The 18,350-nt window shown below is 41.6% G+C and overlaps 1 protein-coding gene across 1 annotated transcript in view; it reads left to right on the top strand.

Moving 5' to 3' along the window:
- Positions 1-979: 979 nt before the first annotated feature.
- Positions 980-18,350, top strand: part of RMND1 (required for meiotic nuclear division 1 homolog) — a 36,787-nt gene continuing 19,416 nt past the window's right edge. Inside the window, exons 1-7 of the mRNA XM_014950849.1 lie at positions 980-1,216; positions 2,756-3,273; positions 8,676-8,784; positions 11,709-11,784; positions 12,322-12,361; positions 15,900-16,000; positions 17,115-17,221. Coding sequence (XP_014806335.1) covers positions 1,105-1,216; positions 2,756-3,273; positions 8,676-8,784; positions 11,709-11,784; positions 12,322-12,361; positions 15,900-16,000; positions 17,115-17,221 — 1,063 coding nt within the window. The 5' untranslated portion in view covers positions 980-1,104. The remainder of the gene's footprint in view (positions 1,217-2,755; positions 3,274-8,675; positions 8,785-11,708; positions 11,785-12,321; positions 12,362-15,899; positions 16,001-17,114; positions 17,222-18,350) is intronic.

Genomic DNA, 18,350 nt, shown 5'->3' with positions numbered 1-18,350 from the left:
CGCCGCGGCGGCGGCGACGGGCGGGCCCGCGGGGAGGAGCGGGCGGCGGGGCGGCCCACGGCGGCTCCCGGGGCTTTGCGGGAGGGAACTTTTGCTCGGGGAAGGGGGGCTGTGGAGCCCCTGCCGGCACCCCCCCCCTCGGAGCGGAGCGTGGGAGAGAAGGGGGGGAACGGAACGGCGGCACGAAGGCCCGCGGGCCGGGCCTGCCCTGGACGAAGCGGGGTGGCCTCGCCTGCTCTCCCCGCCGGCTCTGCTCCACCTGCCGGTGCGGGGGCCCCGTGGGCCCAGCGTGAGGAGGCAGTTTCGGGGGTGAGAAGGAGCCCAGCCCGCGGGAAGGACGGATGGGGCCGATTTCCTGCCCCGTCCCTTCCCCCCCCGGGATGACCCGGCCGGAGCCGCCGCGGGAAGGCGGCCGGGCCGCTCTCCTCTGCACCCCTCCGGCCCTCCACTCCAAGCGGGCACCACTGCCCACCGGCTGCGCACTCCTCGCCGGTGGCGCAGCGTAACGGAACGGGGGGGTGAGGAGAAAGGCGGGGGGGGGGAACGTCGCCTCCCCCCCCGGCCACTGGGCCCGGTGGTGGCGCCTCCTCGCGGCCGCCGAGGGCGCTCGTCAGGCGCGCGCAGGCCGCCGCGGGGCGGGGCCCGAGCGGTGCTGGCCTCCCCTCTTCCTGCAGGGGCGCTCTCGCTTCCTGATTGGCTCCCTGGCGGCCTACTTCCTGTCCGTCCCGGCAAGCAGCCAATGGGAGCGGGGTTCTACCACTTTCTCCCCGCCCATACCGGAGGGGGGCGCTCCTGGCCGGCGGCGGGCGAGGCCTCTCAGGGCCCGGGTAGGCCTGGCCTAGGCCTGGCTGCGCTGCGGAGTGGGCCTAGTTTATTCGCCCATCGCGCCGGCTCTGCCGCAGTAAGCTTGGGCTGCCCGCATCTGGAAAAGGCAACGGGTGTGAATAAAGTGTACCCTGTGTTAAAGAGGCGTTGAAGAATAAAGGGCCGATTTGTGCCCGCTGCCCGGAGATGGCGCCTGCTGGCCTGTGGTGGTAGCGCTTTGTCCCGTCTGTTTCCTGGACTGCTCCATTCCCCGCTTGTCAGCTGGGTGCCTCTGCTGCCATGCATCTGTGGCGTCCAGGCTCCTGGGTGGAAGTTAAACGATATGGTCGCTGCTTCCTTGTACCCTGGGACCCTCTACAGTTGGAAAATCACCCCTGGGATCCCACACAAGGTGTTTGTTGGCGGGGAAAGTACCGACCTGCCTGGCGTTTGTGAGCCTCTTTCCACTAGTCACCCCATGCTACCGGAGACTCCTGCCCTTGCCCTGGCTCTCAACCGCCTGGGGTTGCGGTTGCTGAGTTTTTCAGCAGTCTTTGATTATCCAGAGGTGACGGGCCTTTACACGGGCAAATGTGCCTTGTCCTGGGCAGAGTGTTGTGGGTCACTTTTTAAATACAGGACAATTTAAGAATGTATATAATGATTAGTTTATTCTAATAAATATGCAAATAACAGGTGTTATTGGGCAAATTGAGTTGCAAGTGAAGAGCATATAAAATTATGCCAAATATCAATTACTTATTCTGTGGTAGCCTAAAGGTGTTTTGTCTTTTTTTTGTTGTTGAATTTTCTTTCAAATTCTCTTTCACCAGAATTAGTGTAGTCCCCATCCATTAAGTTGTGTCAGGGCGAGGTTTGGTTTTCCTTTTTTTTCAAGTTGTGCATGTATTATGCTAGCATTTCCATATCCTTGTCAGGATGGAGGGCTTGGTCCAGTTGGCCCACAATGATTTGTTCTCACAGGAAAATGCTGATTTGAACTGTTACGTTAAACATATGCAGTGGTATTGAAGATCCTTCTTCATACAGTTTTTGAAAAATATTTTGAAATTGGCAAGTTTTTCAAACTGTACAGCTTAATGACTTTTTTGTTGTTAATAGCTTGCTGAAGATGGATTTTGTGTCATGAGGGAAGTGATCTTGGTTAATAAAAGCAGATGGGAGCAATTTTTCAGCAAGTGAAACACACCCAGTGAGGGATTCAGTCTGTGAATACTTCTAAAGTTTATTTGATTAGTTCATACTAGCTTAAATATAATAAGTTGCACTTAGTCTGAAATAACAGAGTATAGATGGTGTCATGTTTCCATCAGCACAGGTGGATCTACAAGCAGGCCTTGAGGTCCCTGTGGCACCAGTATGCACCAGCAGCATCAAGACTGTGACCTGATTGACTCGGCTCTCGCTCCGCTCGTGACAGACAAACGGAGCTGGATCTGTGCTTGGCTGTTTGAAATACAGCAGTTTGAGCTACATCAGTTTTGAGCTGTGTATTCTGTATGTGATGTTCCCATACAAGCACACAATTGTGGGTTTTATTATGTATAAAATAATGATTCTCAGAGACTGATATCCTCTTTAAGGTGTGTGCTTGCTCATGAGTGATTTCGTTGGTGGGGTTACAGAGAGTACAGGCTGCTACACAGAATGAGCAACAGAGGGAAAAGATGCTTGCTTACGTATTGACATAGCAACCAATTCCACTTTTCCAGCATGTGTTGCAAGCACACAGCTCAGTAGTGTGTTTTGATCTTAATTAAGAGCATTTCCGTAGCATCAAAAAAAAGCTGTTTAATCCTACCAGTGTTCATGTGCTTAGGAGTACTAACACATGCAAAAACAATATGGGTCACCTTTTTAGATAAGTGGAAAACAATACTTCTTTCCATAGGATTGATGGAATGATGTGTTTTGTTTGTTTTAAATACAGTTCTGAGGGAAGCAATGAGACTGAAACTTCCGCGCCTTCAGACTAGACCTTTCCACGTTTTAACAACAATATGCCACTGCCAAAGCTTTAATAAAACTGGACGCCTGCTATTAAAGCTGGATAATGAAGTTGACAGAACAGCTCACAGAACAGCAAAATCTTGGAATTTGTATGCTCTGAAAACTGCTTCCCCTTGTTTGACAAGTCGACGTGTGCAAGTCAAGAATTGGCAATTTCTCCAAGGGAATGTATCGGCTTTGGGAAAAAATGTTTATCATCGGAGCTGGGAGGGATTTTTTCCATCCTGGAAACCTTTTGGTGTGGCAATGATGGAAAACTACAGTCTCCGTACAGAGTGTATTAAAAAGCTTAGGAACGTATCATCAAGATTTTACTCAGTTGTATCAGCTGGTAAAATTATTCCAAACCCCAGTAACCAGCCAGTTAAGAGGCCACCAAAGGCACCAAGGACCAAGCAGCCATCCAGAACTAACCAGCCACTACTATCGGACATGGAGGTAAAGTATAAAATTTACAGTCTGCATAACATTAAACGAGCTTTATCAGTTAAATTTAGATTCAGATTTGGGTTTAATTAACATTTTAATGAAATTAACATGTTTATTTGGTGAGGAGGTTTTTTCCTTATTAACCCTAGCCTGGCCATGAAGAGGTTGAAACTCTGCAAACAGAAACAAGTTTGATAGAAACTAGTGTGTCTGGTATTTTGAAGATAAAACAGAAATTTACTAGCAATGCATAAATAAAAGTAGAAGGAAGACAAGATGTTATTAGAGCGGAAAGACAAAATCCATTAAAAATCATTTTAACCAGTGCTTTCAAATTACATTAGTATTAAGAAATAAAGTCTAGCTTTTAGAATAATTTGACTTTCCCTATGTATCCTTGCCTGTCCAGTTGTACTTAATTTTAAGGCTTCACTCAAACAGAAATAAAGATGGAAGCAAATAGTATTAAGTCTATATTCAGATTACATTTCAGATGGGAAGCGGAGGTGCAGATGTAGCCTGTGTTACTTAAGGAAGATTATTCTGTGTGTAGAAATAGCCCCTTGATCTCCAGACTCCTAGGTCTACAGAGTAACTCCAGCAGGAAATTGGTTTGGATAAAATGAGAGATAATGAAGTGGAATGCTGCATAGATGTGGCAGTTTCTCCTTAAGATACTTCTTTGCAAGCCTCAATACTAGCCAAGGCAGACCTTGAATATAAGATCTCCGAGGACAGTGTCAGAAGTGTTACTGTTCTCCTCAAGCTACAACAACTGTGGTCCAGGGTATTGTTAATAAAATAGTATTCTAGATGAGACTGAAACAAGTATTGTGCTTTCAGAAATAGCTTCCACGTTGCAAAATGTGTCTGTTACATGATCTGCTGAATGTGATGCTTGCCTCCTCATCAGCTAAGTTTCTGTTTAATATTTTGTGTGATGAGCAGGAGTGTGCTTTAATGTAACACAAAGTTACAAGTGTCCAACATTATGGACGATTTCGTTCCCACTTGAACTTTCCTGTTGCTTTGAAAAGAGAAAGTGAAGAATATTAGTCCTGAAACAGCATGTAATGGTTCAAGCTTGTTATTCATGCTGTGGCGTTACTTTCAGAGGTTGTTTCTTTTTGTTGGTGGGTGAAATGACTTTTTTTTTTTTGATTGTTGAGGCTTTTAAATGGCAGCATAGAAACCAAACAATTTCTTTGCTTGACATTTTTGTACATATATATGCAAGTGATACACACTGCTATTTTTACTTTTCTTCCATTGTGAAGAAATGGAGAAAGTACTGCCTGATATACTGAAATAATAATATACTTTCTGAGGAGGCTTCCACATGGCAAAATGCTGTGCCAGAAACCACATAAACTCAGACCTAACAAAAACATTTGCTATTTTTGAATAATCTCCATTTGATTTTATCAGATAGACAGCCCCATCTACAGGGGTATGGAGAGGCTGTCACCTTGACTGCAGGCTGATGGTAGTTTGGAATAAGCTTTTTTTTTTTTTTTACACCTGTTTGTGTATTTCTTTATAGATGTGTAGTACAGAGAAATAACTGAAAGATGTGGCTGATTTCTGCAAGGTGAATCCTTGAGGGTTTTTTCAGCATGCTGTTGGTTTTCCCTAAATCTTGGTGTCACAAAAAAGCTGATCCTGCATTCTGTGTGGGTGTGGAGGGAACCAAAAGCTCTCCAGTGATACGGGCCCTATTGCCAGGGCAGTTACCAGGATACAGGCTTGTGGAGTCTTCTCCTTCTTGGTCTGCTGTGCTCCAAGTCTGCTTCTAAGGTTCTCAGATGAACCCAGAGGATCTCTGGTGGTTTCTGTCTGGAAGGGCCTGACAGTTGACCCCTTTCTTACTCAGGACAGTCCATGAATGAGGTTCTTCTCGCCCCTCCCCAGCACTGGTCTTCATGTGTTGTTTGCAGGCAGAGTGCTGAGCACCAGCAGTGATAAAGGGTCATAAGACCAGTTTTTTCAGGGTAGATGGAAGAGTTACTTGAAAGCAGGAACTTTATTAAAGTAACTAAGTAAAAGTAAGCTTAAGTTACTAAGCAGTAACTAATTAAAGTACTACTTTAATTAGTCCATCAGTGAGTAGTACCCCTACTCCATTTAGTTAATCTTGTAAAGTCTGATGGCATGAAAAGCCTCTGAGCTAATCTTTATTGCTATAGCTGCGTAGTCTAGAAAAAGCTTGAAAATCAAGTAAAGATGTAGCATTTACTAAGCTTAAGATAAAGACTGATTCCGATGGTGGTGTGGGAATTTAAATTCATCTTACAGATTTTCTTTCTTAAGAATCTTTGTATACGTAAATTGGAAGGGATGGGCAAGAATTGTGGTTCCATGAGCCTGTGCAGTTGATTGGGAAAATGAATTGTTCAGGTACTTAGGATGGCTCCTCCTAAGGATAGCTGTTGTGGTGCTCTGAATAGAATCTCAGTGAATCACAGAATCACAGAATTGTAGTGGTTGGAAGGGACCTCAGAAATCATCGAGTCCAACCACAAAAAAAAAAACAAACCCAAAAAAAACCAAAAACACAACAACACCAGCGCAGAGAGATCTGGACAGGCTGGATCGATGGGCCGAGACCAACGGGATGAGGTTTAACAAGGCCAAGTGCCGGGTCCTGCACTTGGGTCACAACAACCCCCTGCAGCGCTACAGGCTGGGGGCAGAGTGGCTGGAGAGCTGCCTGGTAGAAAAGGACCTGGGGGTGTTGGTCGACTGTCGGCTGAACATGAGCCAGCAGTGTGCCCAGGTGGCCAAGAAGGCCAACAGCATCCTGGCCTGTATCAAGAACAGTGTGGCGAGTAGAGCCCGAGAGGTGATCGTCCCCCTGTACTCGGCACTGGTGAGGCCCCACCTCGAGTACTGTGTCCAATTTTGGGCCCCCTACCACAAGAGGGACATTGAGGTGCTGGAGCAGGTCCAGAGAAGGGCAACGAAGCTGGTGAGGGGTCTGGAGCACAAGTCTTACGAGGAGAGGCTGAGGGAACTGGGGTTGTTCAGTCTGGGGAAGAGGAGACTGAGGGGAGACCTTATCGCTCTGTACAAGTACCTGAAAGGAGGCTGTAGAGAGACGGGGGTCGGTCTCTTCTCCCAAGTTACAGATGATAGGACAAGGGGTAACGGCTTCAAGTTGCGCCAGGGGAAGTTCAGGTTGGATATTAGGAAACATTTCTTTACTGAAAGGGTTATCCAGCATTGGAATGGGCTGCCCAGGGAGGTGGTGGAGTCACCATCCCTGGAGGTATTTAAGAAACGTGTAGACCCCAGCTGTAGGCAGAAAGCAGGAGGGTGGTGAGTAGCTGGAGTTTCTTTCTAGCACCAGTACACATCTTGTACTCTGTTATTTTGAAGTTTGCAGGTGAAAGTGATGTAACAGAAAACATGCCATTAAGCCTGACTGGCCAGTTAACACATCTATTTTAGGATTAGCTGACTCACTCAGTGTATAGACTTCTTGGTTATATCTCCACCAACTATCGTGGGAGTTCAGATCTCCAGAGAGCCTGTGAAAACATGTATTTTAGGTGTATTAATCTCAAATTATACCCAATCCACATGTTCCCCATCAAACAATATTTTATTGAAAATTGAAGTGAAACAGTGCATTGTAAAAAACAAACCAGTGCCTATCTGAAGTGCTTCAGGCATGTAGTCTTAGCAATGAACTTCTGGTCCTAAGTAAATGTAAAGTCTTTATGTTGAAATTAAAGTTGCAGCAGTTAAGACAGAATTTGTCCTGGAATGCATCTGCCTTGAAATGAGTATAAACTATGGGAATCATGGAGCAGGATAGAGAATTTCAGATTATATACTAGCTGAAGGTAAGTTTGCTCCCTTAGCTCTTGACAGAAGAGTCTCATGGCAGAGCATGTGTAATTCTAATAACCAGGGCTTTCTGGAAGAATCTGAAATATATAATTTGCATTGGCAGTTTAGAGATTGAGAATGGATTTTTACAGATGAAATTGTGATAGTACAACTTGTTCAACGTAAGCAGTACGAGAAATGAAAACACAATTTGCTTCCACTGTTAAATTCAGCCTCGTAGCACAGTCATGGAAATATGCCTACAAAATTGCTCGTTGGATATTGCAGTTACTTTTAAAATTTATTTTCTGTTAGTGATGACTGAATTAAGATGATAAGTAAGCAAAGCTTTACAGCGATAACAGAATGTTAACATTAAAAAAAGAAAAGAAGGTTTAAATGTGTGGCTGTGATTCTGATGGCTAGTAACAGGCCCCACCATGGAGTAGAAGTCTTCTTAAGCCTTGCTGTTTGATAGTGTGTGAGTGCTACAAGAATATAATTTGGATTTTAAGTGTATTGTGGGTATAAATGCTTGCAGATGAATACAGTTCTTTTGTTCATTTGTTGTTAGTTACATACTCATTTGTATTAGTTACAAAAAAGCTGGGAAGTGACTGATCCATGAGACACATTGCTTTCTGGATATCTTCCACTATATTGTACTGAAAAACATTATCATGGGACAGATGGTATCAGAACAAAGAAATCCACTTAAAATGAGGAGTAGAATTTGTAAATCGGTTTATTGTGACTTGTTTGATTAATCAAGAAAATCTTTGCACAGATGACTTTTTGATTTTCTTTGCCATGCATGAATCAGTCTCGTGGCAAGTCAGTATCACTTTTCCAGTCGTTTGTTTCAATATGGCATTTTAGTTATTTACGGTTGTGGAATATTGAGACAAACTCTGGCTGTTGTAGGCTGTTTGATTGTGGGGTCAGTCGAGACCATGTTGTTAGTGCAAGACTCAGCTCAGGGTGGACACTGTAGATCTGCAGCACCTACAACTGTCCCAGAGGAAACGAGATTTTCTGTGCCATGGTGCTGCTGTGGCTCCTACCCCGGGGGTTACCTGGGCAGTGAGCTTTGTGCTTGGAAGAAGGTGGAACTTCTGCTTGATAAGCAGGTTGGGATTGTTGAACTCAGTTTATCTTTAAAATATGAATGTTAAACCTGATGGTGGGGGTGTCTTGCTTTTGATTTCGGTAGTCAGCCAAGTATGTCATAAGCTGTAGGATGGGAGAGCAGTAGCAAGTGTAGCTCCACTGTCAAAGCATTTGATTGGTGTTCAGGGAAGAAGAGTTCACTTTGTGGCTCCATCACAAAGTTTTCTGGTGCAGTTTACTCATGTCGCCTGGTTTGATCTCAGTCTGTGATTTGCTTTCCCACTTAACAGGGAGCAAGTAATCTTGATAGTATTTGTACACCAGGTGGACAGCATGGCAATGATATCGTAGAAAAGAGTGAATAAATGAAAAATGTCACTCTTAGGATAAATTTGAGGCAAAGAATTGTCTTATGAACATCTTGCTTCAGCCTTGCCCTAACTCAAATCTTTATTCCTTTGGCACAGAATCTGATGCAGTGCACAGCCTTTGCAACAGCAGATGAATATCATCTTGGTAATCTGTGTCATGACCTGACTTCACATGGATATGTTGAAATAACAAGTTTGCCTAGAGGTAGATTTTTGAAACATATTAAAAGCAATGTTATACCTTGGGAAATGGAATATGGGTGAGGTATATAATTTTTATAATTTCATGCATTCTGATTCTGGTAATACCCTGGAATATATCATACTGCCTATAAAAATTGCTTTGCTTAAAAATTCTATTTGCCTAAAAATCCCACAACTAAACCTTTCAGAATAGCAGTACAACCTGCACTTGCTGTTACCCTATGATAATTTTTCCTACAATTACAATAAAGCTAGAAGTATTGAAAAATTAGATGCATGCAGGAAAAATAAATTTGGAAATTTTCTGATATAAAGAATTTCTATAAAAATTCACTAAATGAAAAAAATCTGAAACTCTTCTTTATTTTAATTAATCTTTCAATAATGTGAAATACTGTAGTGCTTCAGCTGTCAAAACAGGTTTGTAATTTGAAGTGTTGCATCTTCTTTCCATATCCACACTTCTATTAATGTAAATCACTGAGGGTTGGAGAGGAAGGCGTGCAAGAGAGAATATTGCTGACTAAGTGAAATAGATCTATACATAAATGCTTAGTTCTAGTAAAGAGAATGCACTTGATACTTTTTTTGTTTGTTTGCTTATTTGGGCCAAATATATCCTAGCAATTGTTGAATGCTTTACTTAGCTAGGCTTCAACAGGTTCTAGTTTCCATACAATGTATCTCTGAAGACTTGGGAAAGTATGGCTTGAAAATAGCTGAAATATGTACTACAAGAGAAAAAAAATGGAGCTTTTTATAGCTTAAGGAACCTTGTGCCCTAGAACAGCTGTGATTTTCATATGTTGGCAGAGAATGCCTTTTTTAAATTTTCTTTTTTGAACAGATTATGAAGCTAGGACAATGATGTATCATGTTTATGGGCATTTCAGTAGAGGTTGTCAAATATCTGGTTGCCTCGCAAACACTTAATGATCCAAGTGCCATAATGCTCTGGTGGGTCTCCTTCAAACACAAGATTCACTAATGGTCAGCTTGCTCAGAAAGATGAAAATGGAAAAATGAGGTGCTGTAGAGCATAAGCTTCATGTTCCTTTCTACTTCCTTTGTATTAAAACCAACAATGATGTCACAGCTTCAGGTCAGAAACTTTGTACGATCCCCAGCATGACGGAATTATCGTAAGGCGAATGTTGCTGGTATTTTACTCGGGGAGCGTGGGTTTTGCCAGTGCTTTCATTTCTTTATGGTGTGTTTTTGATTCCTCACAATAGATACTCTGTTTATCAAAAGCTTGGAGGAAGTAGTGATGAAAGAACATTGGATTGTGCCAGCAGATGTGTTGTGGTGGTTGGCTTGTGCATGTAGCAGTGGTTGGTTACGAGCCCAAACACTGAACCTTGGAAAACTGAAAAATATTAGTACATAGAAATCTAAATCAACAGTTACTGTGAGGATTTGTTGCTTTGTAGTGTTCTTCCTAAACATTATTCGACCTCTTCAAAACGTTTTAGAGGCAGATCCTGTAGCTCCACTTACAATAGAGGAAATTCTTTTCAGTTGTGTATGTTTTGGCTGGAGTGGATGAATAAAGATAAGGGTGATATTTGAAAAGGCAAATGAGAAAATGCAGACGAATGTTTCTGCCATGGTAAACTCAAAGTTCACACCCCAAACTCGCTCTAGTGATTCATCAAATCATGTGTTTCTGAACTGGAATAGCAAGTGAAAGAAAAGAGCTTGTATGGACCAACTGTGTGGTCTCGATTCTGGTATTAGCAAAAGGGCTACGTGGGTATGTAGTCATTGCTACCTCTGCTGTGTAGTCATTTCTCTCTGCTGCCTTAGTCTACCTGGCCTCTGTGGCTCGGGCAGAAATGCAGAGAGTGGAATTTGTACATGGGCTGAATTTGATGCCTTGTCACTTGTGACCTTTCTGCAAAGGGGTGGAACTTTTTAAGGCTGGGGTGTTAGGCCCTGCAAATTCCTTTTGGCGGAGTCTTACTTTATAATAGAGGCAGGGGGTTTTGCTCACCCAGCTTCCACTAGTTCTGGAACAAAATGAGTCATGCTGGAAAGTAACCTTTTTTTTGAAAACCCCATCAGAACTTCTAGAAGTTCTATCTACGTTAGCGAGTAGTACATCAGGGCAGACCTGTAGCGGAAAAAAACAAAACTCTGTTTTGAGAACCCAGTGTCTGCATTTTGTAAGTGTTTCCTTACACTAGCTCAAGTCTGGTCCTTTGTAACAAATGCCCATTAGCAGTTCTAGTACCATAGGTTCATTTTTGGAGTTCCTCTTTCAGTTTAATTTAATGCAAAAATAAAAAAAAAATCCAGTTTGTGTACTCTGATACTGTTTTGCAGTGCACATCAGAGGTGTGGTAAATAAGGGTGGCTGAAAGATTGGTTTCAAAAGCACACTTCTGATCCGAAGGAGAATGCAGATGTGCCTTCTCCTGTCTTGGGGTTACGCTCTTTCAAGTTTTTGACTGTCAAAGCAAAGTCAGCACAATTTGTGTGCAGATTAGTCCTTTACTGTGTAGAAAAGAGAAAGATGTTCTGGGCGAGTAGATTTGAATGGTAATTTCTCTGCAGCTGTGGGCAACTTCCATAGTTCCCTCACGTTGCATGTCCACTTCTGTATTCTGTTCCTGTTTATTTACTATGCCCTGCATCAGTTTTCCCTTAAGTCTTTTGTTCTTCAAAACTGTTGCATTTCATTAACTAAAGATGCCAGTGAAGTTCAACGTAGCGGCTCAGTCTGTCCAGAGCGTGACACTTCAGAGAAGCAGTGTAGCTTGATGTTGTAGTTGTTTCCTGGTGAGCATTTCCATCAGAAAAACAAAATAAGGGGCTGATTGAAGTGTTAGCATGTAACTGTTAAGCTGGAATTATATGCTTTTAGCCATCATGTTTAGAAGTTTGACTAATTCTTCAATTTTTTCATTTATTTCAAACTAGATGCTGCAAACGTTTTGGTGATTGGGACTGAGAAATCTGCAAAAGAAGATGATCCTGGCATGATTTTTTTCTTCAGGTAAGCTAGAAATCAATCCTAAAGCATTAAGGGAATAATGTTACTAATAAAATAATAACAATGGTGTGAAAGAAGTTGTATTACCTCATGAAACTCAAGGAATAACTGTCCAACCAGAATTATTAAAAAAAAACCCAAACAGAATTATGTAAATGATTAAATTAAGGGAATAATGTTACTAATAAAATAATAACAATGGTGTGAAAGAAGTTGTATTACCTCATGAAACTCAAGGAATAACTGTCCAACCAGAATTATTAAAAAAAAAACCAAACAATTATTTAAATGGAATAACTGTCCAACCAGAATTATTAAAAAAAAACCCAAACAGAATTATGTAAATGATTAAAAAGTAACTTACCTTCTCATGTTTTTTCATTAGACTGTGGTTAAAAAGCAACCATTACATTGTTTTTGTGAAGATAGTATTAAGTTTCTTGATTCACAGTGACAAAAATTACCACTGTGCAATGAGTATTGCGTTGAAATACATTTAAAACAGTATAATTACACCTCAGTTTTTCCTTGAATTCACAGGGAAGGGGCTGTTGTGTTTTGGAATGTGGAAGAGAAAAGTGTAAGTAAAGCAAAACTGTTAAAATGTCATAAGTGGATGTTTTGTCCTTCTCACAAAGCTCAGATGCTTGGGCTGCTGTTGCCCTCAAGTGTGTGGGTTGCTGATATATATCACCTTTAAAACTTAACTTTCTGCACAAAATGAGCAACTGTATGTGTAATGTATCATGTGGACAACATTTTCTACTTAAGGCCAAAACTCTGAAGCATTAATCCAGTGAAAAAGTTCTTGCAGGTCTATATCCTGAAGAAGTAGATCAGAAAAATCAACCTGTGAATGTTTGTTTGAAAGGCACTAATGTGACAGAAAATGTGTTGGAAGAAAAGTATCATTCTAGAGCCATTTAGGTCAAAACTATTCAAAACTTACTTTTGGATAACTTTGAAAGATACAATTTTTTTAAGCAACTTTGTAATACTGTTTTGTGTTCTAGCAGTTAGCAATTTCCCTGAAGGAAGATTTTTATTGCTTGGTGTAATTGTTAAAATGTGGTGATACTGAACTGACACACCCCTTACAATGTTTGGTGCTTGCTCTTTGCTATATGCCACAGGCATACCTATTTTTATGAATATATTTATAATTTAAGGCTTTTTTAATATATTGATTTTTATTACTGGTTACATCAAACTGGCTTCTAGATACAAAAAGTATTGATCTTATTTGTATACAGGCAGAGTATGTGAAATTAAACAGATGATACCCAGAAGTTCATGGGAGGATTCTCATTAAAGGAAAATACAGAGCAGTTGTTTCCAGACATGAACAATTTCTGGATTCAAGTTGGCTTTTTCTGTTTCAGACCTGAAATGTTCCTGGTTTCCTGTGTGTTTTGGCAGGTTTCAGTATATCAGCTGCCCTACAAAAAGATACTAGTTCTCCCTTCAAACCTTGCCTGTAGCATACTTAGGCTGCTACACCTGTAACTACACCACTGATTACCAAGAACCAGCTGACTAACTCCTGGTGATTTTTATGATTTGGGCACCTCTGCCCACTGGAGTACTCTGAAAAGTCTAATTTTGTTGTACGTGCCTAAATACCTTTGAAAATCCGATACCACATTTTTCTTGTCAGCACTAGTTACTTTAGCTGGTCCCTTGCTAACTTTCTTTATAAAAGGAGAGGAAAAAGAGGAAAACTGCCTCTTCCTGCTTATTGACATCATAGTCAAAGTTTTAACTTCCAAACAACTCCTTCAAATAGAGGAGGTGTTTTTATGCACACATTTTGATGAACTGAAACAAAAAAAAAGAAAAAATAAAACAACTCAAACTGATTTGTGAACAGAAACTGAAAGTAATTCAGTAAAATAGAATGTAGAGAATCACTGTGAATGGACAAAATTGCTTTTTAAAAGTACTTCTGAATAACTATTAAGAGAAGAAAAGGTATTTTAAACCAACGGACACTTAACAGAAAAAGTAATAACTATAGACTGATCAATGAGTAGGAATTTAAAATGTAAAGTACCCTTTTCAAATACCTGCGTAGGGGGTTGTGCAACATCTTCCCCGCCAAAAATAGCAAGGGAAAAAAGCAAAACTAGCTTTGAGGTGGAGTCTCATCTGTTGGGTTTTTTTTTTTAAAGGAAATTGTGTGACGTGATTGCCTGTAATAGCAAGAATTTGCATTTAGTGAATCCAGAACATCTCATTAAAAGTGCTGTGTCACAGGTAGTGCCTTGTGTAAAATCAGGCTGGGCCTCGGTGAAACTCACATCAGTCAGTGGAAGCCTTTGTATTACTCCGAATAGGTAAAAAGGCAGCAATGAAATATAATTTCTCATTATCCAGAGCAATGGCAGATCTTTGGAAGTGTGCGTATTGCAAGACACATGAATTTCACAGAATCGGTTACGGTCTGTAAAGCTTTGTTAAATCTTGCTCTGCACTGGCCCTGGGAAGCCTGAACTGGTTGTAGTTCTGGAAAGGACTGTTAGTCTATTAACAGCATAATTATTACTGTATTAGTAACGACTTCACAAAGCCAGCTGGAGCCCTTGGATCCAAGCGAGCACGCTCTTGGCAGCCTGGCATGCTGCGTTATGGATTGGCTATTAGCTCTGGCATTGTTTGAGCAGGGTTGGCATTGCTGAGTGCCCCTGGACACAGCATAGCTGGTTGGCTGAGCTGACTGGCCTCACAGCAGACACTGCCTTGCTTAAAATATGAAAATAATTCTTAGCTCTGGCATTGTTTGAGCAGGGTTGGCATTGCTGAGTGCCCCTGGACACAGCATAGCTGGTTGGCTGAGCTGACTGGCCTCACAGCAGACACTGCCTTGCTTAAAATATGAAAATATGAAAATATGAAAATATTCGTATCCTTTTGTTACCACAAGGCTTGGAGTATATGGCTGGTACCGGTCGTGCTAATATTAAAATCAGGGTTATGAAACGAGCAGTTGCAGCTGTAAGGTTGGGTTGGGGTTTTTTTAGTGAAAAATGTTATCGTGTCTTACATAGACAGTATCACCAAAATTCTTGAAAGCAGTGAAGAAAGGCAGCACTGCAAAGAAAACCCCTCTTGCAGGTGATCCAACAGGTTTTTTGGGAGTACACAGCCTGTAGAATATGCTTCATGAACTATTTACTAGCATACAGTTTTGCACTAAAAGATTAACTATATCTGTTATTTTTAAGAGAGTGTTTTGAGTATGACTTAGAAGATTCACCTCTTCAAAGAATTTAGTCATCAAAAGTGTATTGTGGTGTGTTTTGTTGTTTTTTTTTAATTGGCTGTTGTGTAGTTAAATGCCTTTTAAAAACCTGTAGGTTTTTTAGTTCCAGATTTTTTCTAGTTGCAGAATGATTTTTACAAAGGGAGCCTTGTAGCACATAGAAGGGAAAAGGATGAGGGATCCCAAGTCAGATGTCGGAGAAAGTTTTGTGAGAGAAAAGGGCTCTTTCTTCCTGCATCAGGTTTTAGTGTGCTTGAGAAGAAAAAGAAAGACAGTGAGATTACTTCTGCAAGTAAAATGGCACATTTAACTGTGTACAGGGTTGAATGTGGGCAGCTGAAACTATTTTTACAGATTGCTGTAGTGGTACAGGATTTTTGCAATATAACCCAACTCTAGTAGCTGAAACCAAACTATTGATTTTAGCAGCAAACTAGTAATTTTGGCAGAAGCAGCCACCTGATGTGCTTATCCTAAAGATTCATTTCCATGCTCGGACATCTCCCAGAAATCTTGTGCAGCTCATTGTCATAATTCTGAATACGTCTGCATTGTCTTCACTGCCGCTGTCGTTAATCCTTGCCCTGTTTCATATATGCAGACATTAAATGACATTTTAGTCCACAGATTTCCTTGCAGTTGTTCGTAGCCACAAATCCTTCCACACAATGACAGACAGCTTCAGAAGTAAACTCTGTTAATAGTCACGTCCGTACTTAGCCACACCTATTTGTTGTTATTTAAATAACTTCAGCATGAAAGTTGCATTCATCAGCCTATTGTGTGTGAGATCTTTGCAGAGTGCTGGTACCCTGCACGGTAACTGTTCCTACGTCTGCAATTGTCTTTTTCTTAGATGAAGAATGTCATGCGAGTGCTGGAACAGCACGAAATTCAGCCATATGAGGTTGCACTAGTCCATTGGGAGAACGAAGAGATGAACTATAGGATAGGAGAGTAAGTATCTTCACACACTCTTGATATTAATAGATACCTAAAACAAATTCAAGCAAAAGCAGCTAGTAAAAATACACTTTTCCTTACTCTTGTTTCAAAAGAGTAAAATGGGGAAAGGAGAAAACAGTAAATTTAAATTGACAAATTCTCAGAGAAAAAAAAGGTAAATATGCATTACTGAGACAAATCTGATTTTAAAGAGGATTTTCTGTCTAGGCTTTCCTTAGTGCCATCTAGATTCATACACAAAGATATAATTCTGCACATACTTCACTTCCTAGGAAAGTTGTAACTTGAATACTGTGGAACGATAAACTTTGCAAGTTGTCTTGCCTTGTTAAATAATGTTTCTTCACCCTGGGGAGCAAATCATCTCTACAGAAATATTTCTCAATGTTGAATGATTATAAAAATTATCTGTAATTTCCCAACAGCACCAAAAAACAACTCCTAGACAGGACACTATAACATTAGGAGCTGAGCTAATGAGGTTGCGTTTATTTAAGGTAACCTGATAAAAGGACAGGTTTGGGGGTCTTTTTCCTGGCCATTTGAAAACTGCATGCACTATCCAGTTGTGTGATTCCTGACATATTCCATTTTATGCAAGTTTCATAGTGAGATTGACATGATAAATGGAATGACTTTCATGCCCCCTTTTCTTTGCTCCTGGCCCCTTATGCAACAGAGGTTTCAGGGAAAGTAACCTCGTATCAGGGAGGGAGTGATGTTGATAAAAGTGACAGAAGAAAAGGGAAAACAGAAACAGAAGGATACTACAGGAGGAGGAGTAAGCAGGATGCTGGCCTCTCTCCTGCTCTCTGAGCTGTCTGTGTGTAGATAGTAATGCTGTAGTTACCATCATAGCTTGCTGCAGTTTCATTTCAACCTAGAAAACTTGGTCATAATATTAGCCTTAAACTGGAGGAACTAATTTTCAGTCATTTGTTTTAGTTACTGTCAGGTTCCACATGAGTAAAAATGCATGGTTGGGGAAGATATCCATATAGATATGGCATACTTTATATAAATAAACAGCCAACCTTTCTCGTGTTGTTGATTGTTCCTTTGCTATTGGCTTGGTCAGTGAAGATGCTTCAATCCTGTTTTACAGAGGTCAGTCAAAGCTTCATAAAGGAGAAATCTTGTTAAATTCTGAGCTGGATAGTGATGAAGTTATTCTGCAGAAATTTGCTTTTTCAAATGCCCTTTGTCTTTCTGGTAAGTTAATATTCTTTGTAATACCAGCCTATGCGACAGGTTTTGTGAAATGTCATTATAAGTGGGGCCTGTACAGTGACAGGTTGGAGAAGACCCGGCGTTTGGTTTAGGCAAACTGTGTAAAGATTGATTATGCTTCAGTGGGAGGATCAGTTTTCAAAGCTTTTTTTTTGTTTTCTAGTTTTCTGTAAATTGGAATTACCTCATTCAATGTAAATCATCTTAAAGATGAACGAAGCATATTAAGAAACATACTTTGCAAAAGAAACACATTCTACTGAGCATCCTGTCCCCCACCCTTGAGAACTATTCTAGGACAGCAACAAGTGTGGAGTCCAGTATTAGAAACCTGTTAGTAATCTTCAGTAATTCATCCTGACATCATTTCCTGGAACAGAAAAAGCTAGATGCCAGCTGAAGAAGTAATGTAGAGCGGTGATTCCCAGCTGGGGAGGCGCAGCAGTATCAGAGGTGGGGACCAGAGTCACGGATTATGGTTTCCAGGCTTATTAGCCATGGCAGGAGACAGCAGGAGGCACGGGGAAGGGTCCGGCTCAGCAGTGAGGCTGCTGCTTGAGGAAATAGACCTCTCTGCTGCTTCAGACCATGAATGAAGTCAGAAGTGATTATGCCCCTGTACTCAGCATTGGTGAGGCCACACCTGGAGTATTGTGTCCAGTTTTGGGCACCTCAATACAAGAGAGATATCGAGGTGCTGGAGCGAGTGCAGAGGAGGGCAACGAAACTAGTGAAGGGCCTAGAAGACAAATCATATGAAGAGCGGCTGAAGGAGCTGGGGCTGTTCAGTATGAGGAAGAGGAGGCTGAGGGGAGACCTCATCACCCTCTACAGCTACTTGAAAGGACACTGTAGAGAGGTTGGTGCTGGTCTCTTCTCACAGGTAATTAACAATAGAACGAGAGGGAACGGCTTCAAGCTCCAACAGGGTAGGTTTAGATTGAACATTAGGAAGGAATTTTTCACTGAAAGAGTGGTCGGGCATTGGAACAGGCTGCCCAGGGAGGTGGTGGAGTCACCATCCCTGGATGTGTTTAAGGGACGTTTAGATGGGGTACTGAGGGATATGGTGTAGGGGAGGACTTTGTAGAGTAGGGTAGATGGTTGGACT

Source organism: Calidris pugnax, unplaced genomic scaffold (genome assembly GCF_001431845.1).
Source record: "Calidris pugnax isolate Ruff unplaced genomic scaffold, ASM143184v1 scaffold24, whole genome shotgun sequence".
Taxonomy (NCBI): Eukaryota; Metazoa; Chordata; class Aves; order Charadriiformes; family Scolopacidae; genus Calidris; species Calidris pugnax.
Note: the sequence above shows the minus strand (reverse complement) of the source record. Positions and strands in the feature narration are given on the sequence as shown.